We start from the raw sequence: 15,150 nt of genomic DNA on the forward strand, positions 1-15,150 counted from the left end.
GCTCACTGCAAGTATGAGAAGCACTGGGCACAAGCTGCAATGTGGGAAATTCCAATTAGATCAGGAAAAAAATTTCACAACAAGACTAGCCAAAAACTGGAACAGGTAGCCCAAAAAGGTGCCAAATCTCTATCCTTGGAGGCACCCGAACTCCCCCTGGCAATCCCTGAGCCACCTGATCCAGGCTGGCCTTCCTGAGCAGAGGGTGGGATCACGCAGCCCTCAGAGGTCCCTTCCAGCTCAAACTATTATGTGATTCTATGTCATTATAGAATTGGTGCTGACAAAAAGAAACAGCTTAGTGATAAATTCTTGGATGTAAATTAAATAACACCCTTTTTTTTTTTTTTTTTTTAAAAAGTGTTATATTTTACAAACCCAATAAAAACTGAGCTTTAAATCTTAAAATTCTCATCAGTTTCCACATCTATTGAGCATACTTTGCTGTTCCTCATCTGTGTTATAATCTGAAATGGAATCAATGAGATAGTCCTTCTTCCCTGTACCAGCTGCCTGATATTACTTAGCTACAACTAACTGCTGCATTTCATTTTATTTTCCTTAATATGAATCAGCCTCATCCCTAATATAATTCCACTTCGGCTCTAATCTAAACATCATTTGTATATATCAGTTATTCTGATTAGCAGTATAAAAAAAAATGTTTTAATATAGAATCTCAGGGTCTATTTTGGTCACAGTTTACACTACCTAGAAAAGAAATAAATATGACAAATGTACATGCCAGATATCAAATGTGTGTAATCTTCTCACTTGAACTTAACAGCACCTGTTATGATCCCCAAACTCGACTGTGCCTTCCATTTTTGGCAATATAATACAAAGAAAAAGTTATGTTTCCTAGGATTTTGAGACAACACTATTACTGCCATCTTTTTTAAAAAAAACAAAACCAAACAAAATCCAAACCCAATTCTCTATAAAATCTCAAACTAAAGGAAAAAATCAACCACTTTTTGTGGATGGAAGCAGGGAGGACAAATAGACTCTACCACACATTCCCTGAGGCATAGCAGTGTTCAAAGTTTACTTTGAACTTATGTATTTAATTATGTATTTCCCAGCTCATTTCCATATCCTATATTATAAATCTTACAGAATATCTCACAAGTTACAAATAGACTGCAAAAGAGACTTGTTTTCTAATTGTTAATACAGTACCTTCTAATTAATGCAATCTGCTACCTGCCCCAAGGGTACAGTGACCTGAGGAATCACCATTCTAAGATGTGAGGCAAGAAATTTAAAAAACGAAAACAATAACAGGGTTTACAGAAGAATGCAATCACAACATATTTTCAGGCTTTTCCTCTTTTACACTGGTACATAGAAATAAAACAAGCCATAAGACTTTCCTGAAGAGACTGCTGAAAAAACCTTCTCATTATTGAAGGATAAGCACTGCAGTCGGACTTATAAAATCCCAGTCGGACTTATAAAATCCAAGGGCTCCACCACATCTAGCTTTATTATATGCTTGGATACAAAACAGCTCTGGCTATCAGGATATCACAGTTTAAATGAACTGCATGCAGAAGAACTGGGTCAATAATCTTGTACTATGCACGACTGCCAGATACCAAGTGAAAGCTTTACCCTATGCCCAATGTTAAGGACTCCAGAAGGAGACAAGAGGCCCTGAAAATTCTCCAGAAACTCCACTCTTATCACAGCAGACAACCTCCTCCACAAATCTTCCCAATCTCTAGGGTAGAAAGGATTTGGAGCAGCCTGGACTGGCCAGTGTACAAGATCCAAGACTTCCTGGAAGTGGTAGAGAAAAAAAACCTGTGAGTCTTGCCACGTACCAGCCACCGAGTGGAAAGCTGCACTCCTCTACATATTACCGCGACCGATTCTTCTTGCAGAAAAAGGAGGACCGCTGGCAAACCTCATAAAAATCCCTCCCTTTTCCCCATCTTGAAGCTACTCGCTTGAGGGTACTTTTGCTCATACTATTTCTGTTGTTCTAGTACTGACAAGATCTTCAACTGTAGCTGCGGGAGGGAGTACTTAGCAGGGTAGCTATACAAATACAGAGAGAAGTCAGTCTGAAGTCTGTTCAGAAAGTTTGTTCTTTCATCATGGAAAGCTTTTTCCTAACACCCCCCTCCCCCCCCAAATTATTTTCTGCTAACTACTCCAATATAGGTTTCAGAAATGCTATTTAAACAAAGTAATTGCCAACTACAGCTTAAAGCAAAACAGCAGGGATAAGAAATAAACAAACACAATCAATATTTTGCAAGGTAATCCGATATATTCTAATTTATTCAAATTAAAACATTGCATGCATCACAATACACTGTGTTTTACACCCTTCAAATATCTTGAATAAACAGTCTTCTGACAGGCAAGGCAGATTCGACTCATCAGTACATTAGACAAAGGTAAACTGGCTAATTTACAAGCTAAAGAGCAATACCTTCATAGTGCATAGAAGACATTACATCCAAGACATATTTTAACCTCTTGCAGAAAGAGGTCAGTTATCAACATGACAAGAAATGTAGAAACATACTTTTTTTTTTTTTTAAATCATGTTACTTTTTCCCAGCACTGTCCAAGGCTCCGAGAAGGATGGACTCAGGTATCTGCTTTTGACTCCTACATTACACAGCATTGACATTAAAAGGAGTATCATGTTCCCATTCATCAGAAGCTTAAATTCTGATTGCTTTACAACAGGGAAAGGCAAAATTTCAAAGTAGTCTAAAAATACTGAACAATAAACTAATGTCTTTGCTTCAGAAGTAAAGAAAATCTCTTCTGTCAAAATTAGTATAAAACTGTACAGCAATTCACAAACATTGTGACAGTGAAAAAATACAATTAAGTGGTATATCCAAATTTTTACTTATCTTTATAAAAAAGCTAAAGAAATCAGGGGGATGGCTTCCTAACTGCCACTATTGTTTTCATGGAAAAACCTTAATTTTGTGCTGCTCAGTCTAATAAGACTGAGTGCAAATCCTATACCTGAACGTATAGCTTTTTTCCTTCAGAAAAAGGAAGAAGTACAATAATTGCACCAAAGCAATTACTGATTTTTGGCTGACTGCTCTGTTCTTCAATTTACCTTAGTTCCTAAATTACAATTACAGCACAGATAATTAATACATGTTTTAGATGGAATCAAGTTTGTTTTTCAATAAAGTAGCACCTTTTAAATTAATTAGATTACACACTGAAGGTCTGCATGTTTATATACATTCCTCCATGACAATTTCTCCTTTCCTAATTTTAAGGAAATTCGGTTCAGAGATGCAACCATAGCAGTTCAGCTATGAGCACTGCTTCTCCTCTTATTTCTCCAAGCCTTAGCTAAAATTTTGTCAGACTTTGACACAAGGTATAAGCATAATACGTTAGTGACCCCTCTGTCATGACTTGGCCCAACTTTTATTTGCCAGTCAATATGTTTACTGATACACATACATGTAAGAATATTTATGGTTGCACTTGGTCTTATTTTAAAAACACTCTTTACATATGCAAAACACACATTTAAGAAACCACCACACTGAATTAAAGGGTTTTTTTTTTTGTGTTTTCTCCAAACAAGAGCCAATATTTTAGAATTCAGAGCAAAGTTTTACAGCATAGTCAAGCATTTCTGAAGCACTATTTCAGAACTTCGAAGTTATTCAGGATCCGGATAACCTTGATTCCTTCTTTCCTATTCGTGTCCGAAACAAACACAGGAACTTGCATATGCACAACACATACTCTCCACAGAAGTTCCCTACCATTAGTTCTTGTACTGGGCCCCAAATCTCTACCACATATCTGCAGTTAAGTCAGACTCTGCTTGTACACAGTAGCAGAATTTGCCCCTTCATTCTGCTTTAGAAGTGTTATTAGAAAACAGAAATAAAAGAAGCTCCAGCAAGAGAGATAAATCAGTTGTAACATCTCCTGCCAAACATTCTATAGATACCTAGCTGTATTAACATTTAAAAAAAACATTTCTATATTTTCAAGTGTTTAATTTGTATACTTATGCCCTAAATGTAAGATGAATAGTGTTGCACGTACTTTTAAGGTAGTTAACAATCAGAGCTCTCAGCAGTTTTTCAAAACTTGTAATTCCAGAACAGTTTTCTGCAACAAATACAGCTTTTGCATAACTCAAGTTTGGCTATAGTCCTCTCACGGGATAAAAGACAGGCTGTGCTACAAAAGGTAAGTAACTTACGTTCCCTGTTCCCTTTGGCTTCTTTCCCCAGTTGCTCAGTTTAAGAGAGCTGGATTACATACCCACTGCTGATGAGTCACATTCTGGGAATACCAGAAGATGATGTTCTTAGTTTAATGCATTCATTTTACTTTTCTGTAAAGTCTACCATTTAGTAAAAAAATAAAACTGTCAACATACTTAAGACTTCCTAAACCTTAACTATGTGTCCATACTAGTATACAACTTGGAAATTGAGAAGTAGTAATTGGAAAATTAGCCACACAAACCATATTTTGAAGACTACTCATTTACATGAAGATCTGTTAAAACAAGTATCTTAAAAGATGGCACTGCATTAAAAACAAGCCATTCAATTCACTGTCCAAATTCGGTAATTGCAGATTACACCGGAGAGAAAGAGACATTTTCAAATTTTACCATTTGATGTGTAAAAATGTAGAGATGCCCCTCATACCTCCTGCGATAAACTGTTTTGAAGGTGCATGGGAACCACACATCGTAACTGTGTAGCCCATATACAGTAATCTGAAACTGATGCCTCGGATTTCATAACTGAAGCCTCAGTATTCAGATAAACAGTCATACTTTCATGTTTAAAACTGTGAATTCACATTCATGCTTTAAGGGTGCTTAGTGCATTAATAATATCCAACATCTTACAGAAAGTACTTAGTATTTTACAGTATAAAGGACTAATGTTGTTTTTGCAGATTTAAGCAAAGTGCTAAGCAAATTTTTCTTTCTGAAAACTTTCTACTAAGCAAGCAGTCAGGAATGATCCAGTATCTGCTTGGCAAATCTGACTATTTAAAGGCAGAACTACATTTTTTGAATGCAAGCTCTGGAAAGTAATTTATATCCCTATTTTCCATTCCCTTTTATTGCAACACATTTTCCTGCCAAAATAATCCATGCAAGAATGCACGACTGAAGGAATCTGCTCAGAGTTCAATAGTGTACTGTCAACTCCCTTAGTCTGATATATGACTCTTAATTGAGGGAATTGCCATCTTTCTCTTTTTTTTTTTTTAAAGCAGATTTTTAGGAGTAGCTCCAAACAAAGAGATAATGAAGAATAGCTGAAAAAATCTGCATCTCCAACGCTCTGTGACTAGTTCAATAAAGCCAGCAGTCATCGTTCAGGAAGACAAAGCCTTTGCATTTTGCAAACCAAATATAGTTAAAATTCTTCATCTTCTGTTGACTTAGCAGTGACATCTGAAAGTGCGTAGATAAAATTGACAAACTCCATTCACACAACAATAACTTAATTCTAAATATATGATATCTGATGTGTTCTAAGTAAACACTAAGGCTACGAGAATAGTTAGATTCTCCCTTTGCTAGAAGAAGCAAGATAAAAAAAGAAGTCATGTTGTTGCACAGAACTGCATTTTTCCAAAATAACTCTACACTAAAAAAAAATATTTGGAGAATCTACAAGAATGCATATTGGGATTGAAAACAACCACAGTAAACAAACGCTTAGAGATTAATGCATTTACATCTATTTAATTTAATTATTATTCTCCAAACAGAAAAAAATATTTCTGAAAATAACTGACTATATATAGGATTTCCTACTGAGAAATCCTACAGTAAGGCATGCTGTGTACAGTAATAAAAGTTTGCAGGATTGAGCCCTAAATTTATTTGCTCAATATTTGGGCAAAGTTGCAAGCAGTTGCCATTGCTTGACAATGAAAATATAACATTTCAAAAATCATAGTTAGTAGACAACAATTATTTTCACGATTACTCTTATTATGGTTACCTAAGTCTAGGGTTTTCATCCTGTATTTGAATCCCATAATCCAAACACCATTATATGGCAGACCACATAACAGAGCAAAAGCATCTTCTTCAGAACAATGTTAGCAACACTAAACTTTTATTACAAGTTTTCTCTCTCTTGCCCCCCAAAAGTGCATGTGCTGTCACAGTTTAATGACTACAAAATTAACTAAACCTTTTGACTCTAGTGGGAAATGTCAGTTTACACAGGATCAAAAGCATTCAACTACTGCAATCAAATCTACCTGTATTCAGCAAAACTATAAACCAATGACATTGGTTCATATGTTGGTAATCTACATAGATTTCGATAAACAGCATTTCATAGCTCCGCATTTCAGAAGTAATTCACTCAATACAGGAGATGTATGAATAATCACTAAATGTGTCGGAGAAGAGTAAATTTCAGTTGCAAAAGGATCCTTCAAAATATCAAGTAAGGAATTTTGGGGGGAAAAGGCAGGTTACACAGATATACAGATTCAACTATCAGGAACAGTGTGGCCAGCAGGACCAGGGAGGTGATTGTCCCCCTGTACTCGGCACTGGTGAGGCCGCACCTCGAGTACTGTGTTCAGTTTTGGGCCCCTCACTCCAAGAAGGACATGGAGGTGCTGGAGCGTGTCCAGAGGAGGGCAACGAAGCTGGTGAAGGGTCTAGAGCACAAGTCTGATGAGGAGCGGCTGAGGGAGCTGGGGTTGTTTAGTCTGGAGAAGAGGAGGCTGAGGGGAGACCTTATTGCTCCCTACAACTACCTGAAAGGAGGTTGTAGCGAGGTGGGAGTTGGTCTCTTCTCCCAAGTAACGAGTGATAGGACAAGAGGAAGCAGCCTCAAGCTGCGCCAGGGGAGGTTTAGGTTGGATACTCGGAAAAACTTCTTCACCGAAAGGGCAGTCAGGCACTGGCACAGGCTGCCCAGGGAAGAGGTTGAGTCTCCATCCCTGGAGGTATTTAAAAGACAGGTAGACGTGGTGCTTAGGGACATGGTTTAGTGGTGGACTTGGCAGTGCTAGGTTAACGGGTGGACTCGATGATCTTAAGGGTCTTTTCCAACCTAAACGATTCTATGATTCTAACTAGTTCAAACCATGCTTCCTCATGAGGCCAGCACTTGATCTAAATGACTATATGCTTGCTCCAAGACACTGTCTGCAAACATGTTTGTGGTATTTGAACAAGCAATACAAATAGCTGGTCACTGGTACACTTACCACATTTTGTGCTTTAGGTTCTTTTCACAGCACTAATCCATCAGAAAAAAAAAATACATGCACACAAATAACACTCTCTTTCATATCCTTAGCCAAAAGTTGTCTCAAGTCTTGCCGTAATTCTTAACCACATTGCTTAGGCAGAAAATTTTTTATGTTGCTTTATAGAGTTTTTTTAAACAGCATTTTCAGCATTGTTGCTTTGTTTATCGCTCTAAGCTTCTATTCACTGCCACTTCTCACGTCTTCCCCTTGGGCATTCCCTAGCTCTGCAACATCAGTTTTGCAATTGTTTTGGAGCAATCCAAGTCCCCATAAAGACCAGAAGGTGAAGAAACAAGGGAAACACAGGATAGCCATTCCAGTAAATAAACTGATTGCCCCAAATGGTAAGGATTCACCACATAGGTCATTTAGCACCAGAGACAAAAATGACGCCTTCACTCAACAGTTCGCTTACCTCTCGCAATTCAAGCCTCTGAGCCACTGCTTCCAGACTTTCCTGGCCCGTGCTTTCCACCGACAGCGTGAACTCCACAAATTCATTGTTGAGCAGCTGGATACGAGCCACCAAGCAACTCTTGCTGGATACTGTGTAACGTCGAGTTCGTTTCAATTTTAACCCAAAAGGTAAAGGCATCTTCTTTTTCCCCCACAGATGGTTACTGATAAACAGCTACTACCACCAGGACCTTGAGAGGGGACAAGTAGCTATCTCCTCTCAAAAGGTAAGGAGCTGTAAAGTCTCCAGAGATCAACCAGCAGCAGCAGTATCCATTAAAAACAAGCAAGTTTTCCACCAAGAGACAAGTAGAAGGGGCATCCACTGGAATCCTAGTAAGGAGCAAAAGAGAAAGAGAATAAATAAAAGAATCGGAAATACTTTGACTGAAAAGGGAATGGTAACATGGGAAAAATAACATGTATATTTTTTCTAAATATAAATAATCAGTCTACTTTTCCAAAATGCAGAGCTGTTATGCATTCAAATAACGACATAAGCACCAGAGTTTCTGGTTTTCCCACAGACACCACCAGTCTTTGTCAAGTTGATTTTTTTTTTTAACTCACGAGTGAATAATGAGTCTTAATCAAATGTGGCTGCGGTGTCTTAAGTATTTCTAAGCTGAATCAGTATTTAAATGAAATACCTCTACGAAGTCCGAGTTGCCTAAGGTATTTCTAATACTGAACAAAGCCATTTTCTTCAACAGCAAAACCAGCAATCTGGCTCGTTTTTCAGAGCGGCGTGCAGCCTCAGCCGCTGTCTGTTGCACTAAACACAAAACCAAGCCCTACAAACGATTAAGGAAAAAAAAGAAAGGCAGGAAGAGAGGCATTAAAACTCACACCTTAGCCATTTCCTACCAGACAATTAAAATCCAATTCCTCTAATTTCCCTGAATTACAGCTAGCTGTACCAGTATTTTTTAGGCTGAACTGCTGGATGATGTTTCTGCTTACACTTTGCCTCACCAAGAGAGTATGCGAATTCTGAGAACTATTTATTTTCCAATTTTTCCTTCAAAAACATACTTATTTCCAGTCTAAAGGTAGCCACCCATTTCCCCACCTTTTACAAACACCTTCACGCCTCCTCTCCTGTCAACTCCGTAACATACAACCTTCGCCTTTCTCCTGTTTCAAGTGTTTTTTTACCACATGCCCCCTAGCCCGAGAAGCTCGTCACTCTTAATAGCGCTGGTTTTCAGTAGGACACGCGAAATAAAAGCATCCACTAAATGAAGTGGTTTTTTCTGCAGAAGGACGCGTGCTGAGGGCAGTCGCTACAGCCAGCCGGGGCGCCGGGGCTACCCCTGCAGTGACAGCGCTTCACCCGCGCCAGGTGAAGCCACCGCCGCCTCGAGGGGGTGCACCGCCTCCCGCGCAGCGACGCGGCCCAGGGCGGGGGGCAAGGCGCGTCCCCGGCCCCGCGTACCGCCCTGGGCCGGGAGCCGCCCGCCCCGCAGCGCCACCAGCGCGGGGCGAGGCTGGGCTGGGGCGAGGCGAGGCGGCGGCCCCCGGGCCACCCCGGGCCAGCCGGGGCCGGAGCAAGCGCCCTGCGCCGGGCGGCCGTTGCGCTGCCCGCGCCTGAGGGAGGGCCGCGCCGCGCGGGGGCAAGCGAGGCGCCTTCCCCTCCTTGTTGGCTGCTGTTGGCCTGGGGAGCTCTGCCTGGGGACCTCTAGTGGCAGCACCGCACCGCCTGCAAGGGAAAAGAAAACAACCACCTACGGGTTTTTTCAGGCTGGTATGTATTAGTAGCGCATTTTAAAAGGCATAATTTGATTTCTGAAGAGACTTAGAATTATCAGACAGGAATAACACGACGACATCCATTTATTTGGAGCGGGGGGATCCGAAGGAGTAGTCTTCCTAGCGCACCTGTTTTTAAACTCAAAGGTATAGCTATAAACAAATAGATAGCCACACGCTACTTGTATGTTTATATACATACCTAGAAATTTAATGTTACTCAACACAACCCCAAACTCCTTAGGTTGAAAACCTCCTATCAGACTCCCTGCTCCCTTGTAAGCAGCACGGCAAAGAAGAAAGGGAGGCAGAAAGACGCTAAAGGCCTAAAACAGGGAGAAAGAGGAGCTAGCGCAGCATTTTTCCTCTGACATCTTTGCAACCCTACTCCAAAGAATGACCACAAGCATATTTCATGACCACATTTCTAAGAATCTGGAAGCAGTTCTACCATCCTACGCAATCCCCATCCTCAACAGATACCACCTAAAATCTTAATTGAATCAAAAAAACCCTGACCCAAATACCAACTAATTTATATTTGGGTGCGGCTGCAGAATAACAACTGATAGCAACAGGTTTCCCCTGAAAAAATTAGGGATACACGGGAACTCCTCACTTGATTACTTACTCTGCACTTTGATCCTCCAAATCCTGCCCCCCTGGAGCAGCATGCAGGGAATGCTCTCAGACAGAAGCTTTTAGTCTCCTGCCCACTGCCAGCAGAATCTCACACTGGGTTTATTCCTGGCAGAGTAACTTCTGGCTGACTGACCTCAGCTCACGTCCCCAAGGCCCGTTTTCCAATACATTCTTTGCACAGTTACGCACTTTCTTAAGTGTTACAGCAATGAGAGAAAACAACTTACTCATCTTTTTGAAAGCTGCAGTCAGAAGCGTAGTGCTGTTTTAATCTTTTAGTTTTTATGTAGTACCACTGAATATGAAAGACTTTCAAACTTTCATGCCCCCATCAGGCCCTTAGAAAAGTATTGTAAGGGCATGGGAAAAAAAAAAAATTAAAAAAATCACTAACCAGAAGCTGACCTGACAGGTGAAATTTCCAAACCATCTAATGCTGACATTAGGCAATCTTAGACTCAGTTATTTCGCTATGCAGACAGGTCGCAGTGCAAGCGTAAGAAGGAAGTTTAGAGCAGAATTTTCAGAATGTGCCAGGAGTGCTCTTCAGGTTATGATCTGTTGTTTGCATTTATTGCTCTACTGAGCATTTACCCTAAATTATTTCATTTTAATTCAGTACATGTCTGACATAATCTTCATTAGTTCTGAAACACATTTATAACAAAGAAAACTTAAATAACTAACTTCCAGTCCATGTCACAAAAGACCAACTGAAAAAAAATCCTGACATATAATAAGTATTGTAGAATAAAGGCAAGTGTGATGAATAACACTGAGGTATCATTCAGTAACTTCTACTGCTAGCCATGTGTACTTCTTGCAAACACAGCTGTGCTGTTTCTGTTTCGCAGCTGTGCATTCTGCAATGCTAGGTGCTCTCATATTTGCCTTCTGCATTACTTTAAATTCAGAGACATCTTCATTGTTATAAAGCTACTTTAGCATAAAGGAACTACATACCACCAGGAGTTACAAATCCGATTGACGACCTCTACAATAACAAGCCTTTATTTAGCAAGCCCGGAATTTTCATGCAACAGCTAAAAATGTCTTTAGTGGCCAAACTTTGTACATTTATATTTCAACACAAACATATAGTTTCAAAAATGTTCTATTAGAATTTCAGCAACATAGCCTTGACTGACGTGCGATTACTGAGCACTGTGGTATCTTTCCCCTTTACCTACCCTGCCCGCTCCCCCCTCAATAATTAGCGTTTTACTTTACAAAGATTTTTTAAACAGCCTGCATGAATGACATTGCGAAATAAAACTGCAATATATGGTGGTGAAAAAGGCTTCCTATTATTTCAAATGCTTAAAATGCATATATTTATTTCAGAAATATTTGAGGAGCCAAAAATATCAGAATATTCCACCCTGCCCTTGTTTTACCAGTTAATCTTTGACATGACTCTTGGACTAAAAGAGCAACAATAAGCGCACATCCCAAACCTCCCCCACCTCCAGAATCACAATTCTACAGCCTTTACTTTTCAAAAAGTAAATGCTTGAAACTGCTCGGTCTTACGGTACACAGCGGGGAAGATCACCTGCTATTTTTTTACTGTGCCTGCTATTTCCCCCTTACCTTGTGCAGCGATCCAAAGACACCGAGTCTCCTTTCACATACGTGTAGCCGAAAACACCCCACAGCGCTCCAAGACTTTTTCTCCCGGAGCCATCTCATCTGTATTCCTCGGGAACTGACTTACTGTGTTGCTCTTGTCCGAAGCAGCTGCTATCTCGGCTAACCCACCTTCTTCTCAGATCACTCATAGTGAAAACATTCCTCACTTCCTGTCTCAAAAAACTTGGTCTGGATATCATTCCACTGGGTAAAGAGCTGGGGGTGGAAGAAAATATTACAGCAAAATAAACCTGTGCCAGCCAGCTCTTCAGGCAGCCTCTTTCATGTGACGCTGCGCTGCATGAGCGCAAATTGCGTTCTCGGGAATATTTTCAAATCGCCCGTCTCTGTGTGCCTCTCTGTGTGTGCATTTAATTTCTTTTCCTGGAGGTGTTCCCCTCGCTCTATCCATGCGGAAGGATACGCTGAAAGAATTAAAGCGAAGGCCCGTATGCTTGCAGCCCATTACCTCAGAGAGTTGGAATGCCTGGCAGGGAGAATGTCAGCAATGAACAGCTGCTTCTCTGGCTACAGGGGCATTACAGAAATAGGGGTTACAACAAATAGCAGGCAATCCTTGCTTTTTTTAATCATATGATCATTTATTTTAAGCCTTTCCAGTTAAGGCAAATCTCTTACCAAAAATTCTGTTGCTCTTATTTTCATGCAGCTTGGAAATATTTTCAAGGTTTAATCCGTATGTGTCGTACCAAATGACCTATGCGCATACATTTATGTCTGCAGCTAAAAACAAAAGTCCTTGAAAAGCTTCAGCTGTTGGTAATACACACAGCAAGAAAATACAGAGTAAAGACTGATCTTTCAGCCCTTGTCTGGGCTTAAAAGTCACAAGAGTGTCAGTAGAAATTATGCCCTTAATAACAACTGTCTTAGCAAGCGTTAAATGCATATCAATTAAGTAATCTTTATAGTGTTTAACCAATGCAAACATCATATAAGGGGCTGCACTCCAGTCCCACAAATATATGGAGACCTCTCTGTGTGTGTGCGTGTTTGCCTGTGTGTGAAATCAGCAATTGTTGTATGCAATTTGGAATTTTATGGCTCTCCACAATGCATGAGCCAGGGAAAAGTATATACAAACTCGAAACAGGTCAGGGATGAGGAAAAAGGTAAAGTGAGTATGTGAACGCTGACTCATAACTGTAAAACTTAGAAAGTGTTTTGGTAATGTAAAGTGCACAAACATGCTACTGTCTGAGCAGGTCTAACCTGCAGATCTACTACGCAAATAGCATGCTGCTCAGGAGGACACTAATCTCAGCTGAAATATGTAGGTATTTTTGTACTATGATGAATTCTTCTGAGTTATTTCTCTTAAACACAATGGTCTTTCCTCGGATCAGGAGAATATCCTTTTTTTTCCCCTCCATACACCATCCATAGTTATGATGAGCAGTCCATAAGCCAAAAGAACAACTCATTCAGGGGAATTTTATATTGAGTAAAATAAACTAACTTTGAACTAACGTAAATGGATACCCTTTTCTAATGGTATCTGCTACAGGCCAGAACTACAATTACTAAAGAAAAGTGACTGATACAATGCACGACAAATCTAAGCCACGAAAATTCAGGGTAACAGAGGCAACTCCTCCTATTTCTAAACAATTCATACTGGAAACAAGGTCTCAATGCTCTTATCTGTCACATTTCCTATTCTAAATCTTGATCACACCCATTTCCTGCCTGATTCCCTGCCTAGAAATTGCATTTATTAGAGTTTTCTTACTTTCCATAGTTAGTCCTTGCTGCATTTTCTTTCTTTGCATTTACATTAAAGACAACACCTCATCTTAAAAGAGACAGCTAGGTCATAGTCAATATGCTCCTCTGCAGCCTACATTTTGTCCTTTTGAAGCTCATCACACTTTTATTCCTGAATTATTAATTTTTTTTCTTCTGCTTCCTATAACCCCAGTTTGTATCCTTTGTGTCTTGCTGCACTTTCTCCATTTTGTCCTATCTCTTTTTTTGCCTCATCAGCTCTCCATTACCTGCTTTGCTCCAACTATCAACTCCAATAAAAAGGACAAAGAGACAAAGGCATCCATGAACATGTGATGAACTCTGATAAAGACACATCAAGAAGGCATAGAGTGATTGCCTCAGGGCACTATACTGTGCTTCTGCTTCTCCCCTTTAACCCCTGGTCATCACTCATGACGTGCATGGGTAGAAAAACATGCATCTTTTGCTGTACTCTTTACTCTCTTGTTGAAGATTATGGGAGGAAAAGACTAATATCCTACAGCTGAATGTTGCAGCCCTTGTCCTCTAAGTACAAAGGAAAGTTTCTGCCCATCGGGTTGAATACTGCCTGCCCATCATGGAACAGGAATAAACCTATTTTGTTCTTATTGACAACTTCCCTTCTGGGACAGTTTTGATTTTTTTTTCCATCCTGGTCCAAATACGTGATTGCAGTTGAGTGCATCGGCCAACAGGGTGAAGGCTGACGCAAGTATTCACCTTCTTCCGATTCTGGGAACTCTGTCCAGCGTCAGGTCTTTGCATTGACTAATGGTAAGACAGAAAGTTGGAAGTGAGCCGAACGGGAAGCAGAATCAGTCACCCTCCAGGCAGAAAAGTGGTATGCATGTATGTACTCCTCAGTCTAGCAGAGAGTTTTCCATTTGTGATAAAAACACAGGCAGGATAATCCAGAAACTACTAGTTAAAGGGGCATTCCCAGGATGCTGAAACAATGAAGAAGTCATGTGGAAAAATACCCTGATTTCCTCACTAGCCATGCAAAATAGCGACTTCATGAATTGACAAGTCAGAATACCTCTGGTTCTACATGTGACTCTTAAAGCTGTTCTCTGAACAAATTCACTTTATTCATCACATCTGTGTTTTGGCTCTGTGTCTGAAGCCTCCCTGTTTTTTCATCATTCCATTTCTTATTTGTGAAAAAGAAAGAGATAGCTGGGTCTTTATGAATCATTACATATTTCTTGATGGTAATGGAGAGAATGGAAGGTGCTAGAAAAATGAGCATACAATATTTCTATTACATGCTTAAAGCCTGAAATTTCATGTTTGCAAGATTCATTTTTACTGATAAGGCACTGTAAAATGTTGAACCATGTTCTACTAAGTAACTAATGAAGGTCATAGAATTTTCCTATTAGCAGAAAACAGGCACTTTTCCTACACATAATGCAGTGCTGAAGTTGAAGCAATGAGCTCCCGTTGTTATTCACAAAGGATACATTTTTTTAAACACAATATTTCTTTCTAAAGTAAATCTACTATTTAGTTATGAAATAAACTCAATTCCTCTTTCTGTCCTTCAATAAATATTTTTCTTGTTCCAATAATAAAGTAATACAACTTATTTGAAATCTTAAGAGAGCAAAATGTGTCTCT

General features: G+C 39.8%; 1 protein-coding gene across 4 annotated transcripts in view; it reads right to left on the reverse strand.

Moving 5' to 3' along the window:
• The window catches only part of PTPN21 (protein tyrosine phosphatase non-receptor type 21), a 50,238-nt gene extending 38,126 nt beyond the window's left edge, over positions 1-12,112 (reverse strand). For 2 of the 4 annotated variants that reach the window (XM_087747468.1, XM_087747465.1), the window contains exons 1-2: positions 11,716-12,112; positions 7,688-8,061 (exon numbers count right to left, since the gene is read on the reverse strand). In XM_087747468.1, the coding sequence (XP_087603594.1) occupies positions 7,688-7,867 (180 nt within the window). In that variant the 5' untranslated portion in view covers positions 7,868-8,061; positions 11,716-12,112. Of the gene's footprint in view, positions 1-7,687; positions 8,062-8,378; positions 8,548-10,111; positions 10,130-11,715 lie in introns of those variants that run through there. The other 2 variants (XM_087747467.1, XM_087747466.1) reach the window with 2 other exon arrangements.
• Between the last annotated feature and the right edge of the window lie 3,038 nt (positions 12,113-15,150).

This window comes from Nipponia nippon, unplaced genomic scaffold (assembly GCF_047370975.1).
Source record: "Nipponia nippon isolate SJK-2023a ecotype South Korea unplaced genomic scaffold, ASM4737097v1 scaffold_11, whole genome shotgun sequence".
NCBI lineage: Eukaryota > Metazoa > Chordata > Aves > Pelecaniformes > Threskiornithidae > Nipponia > Nipponia nippon.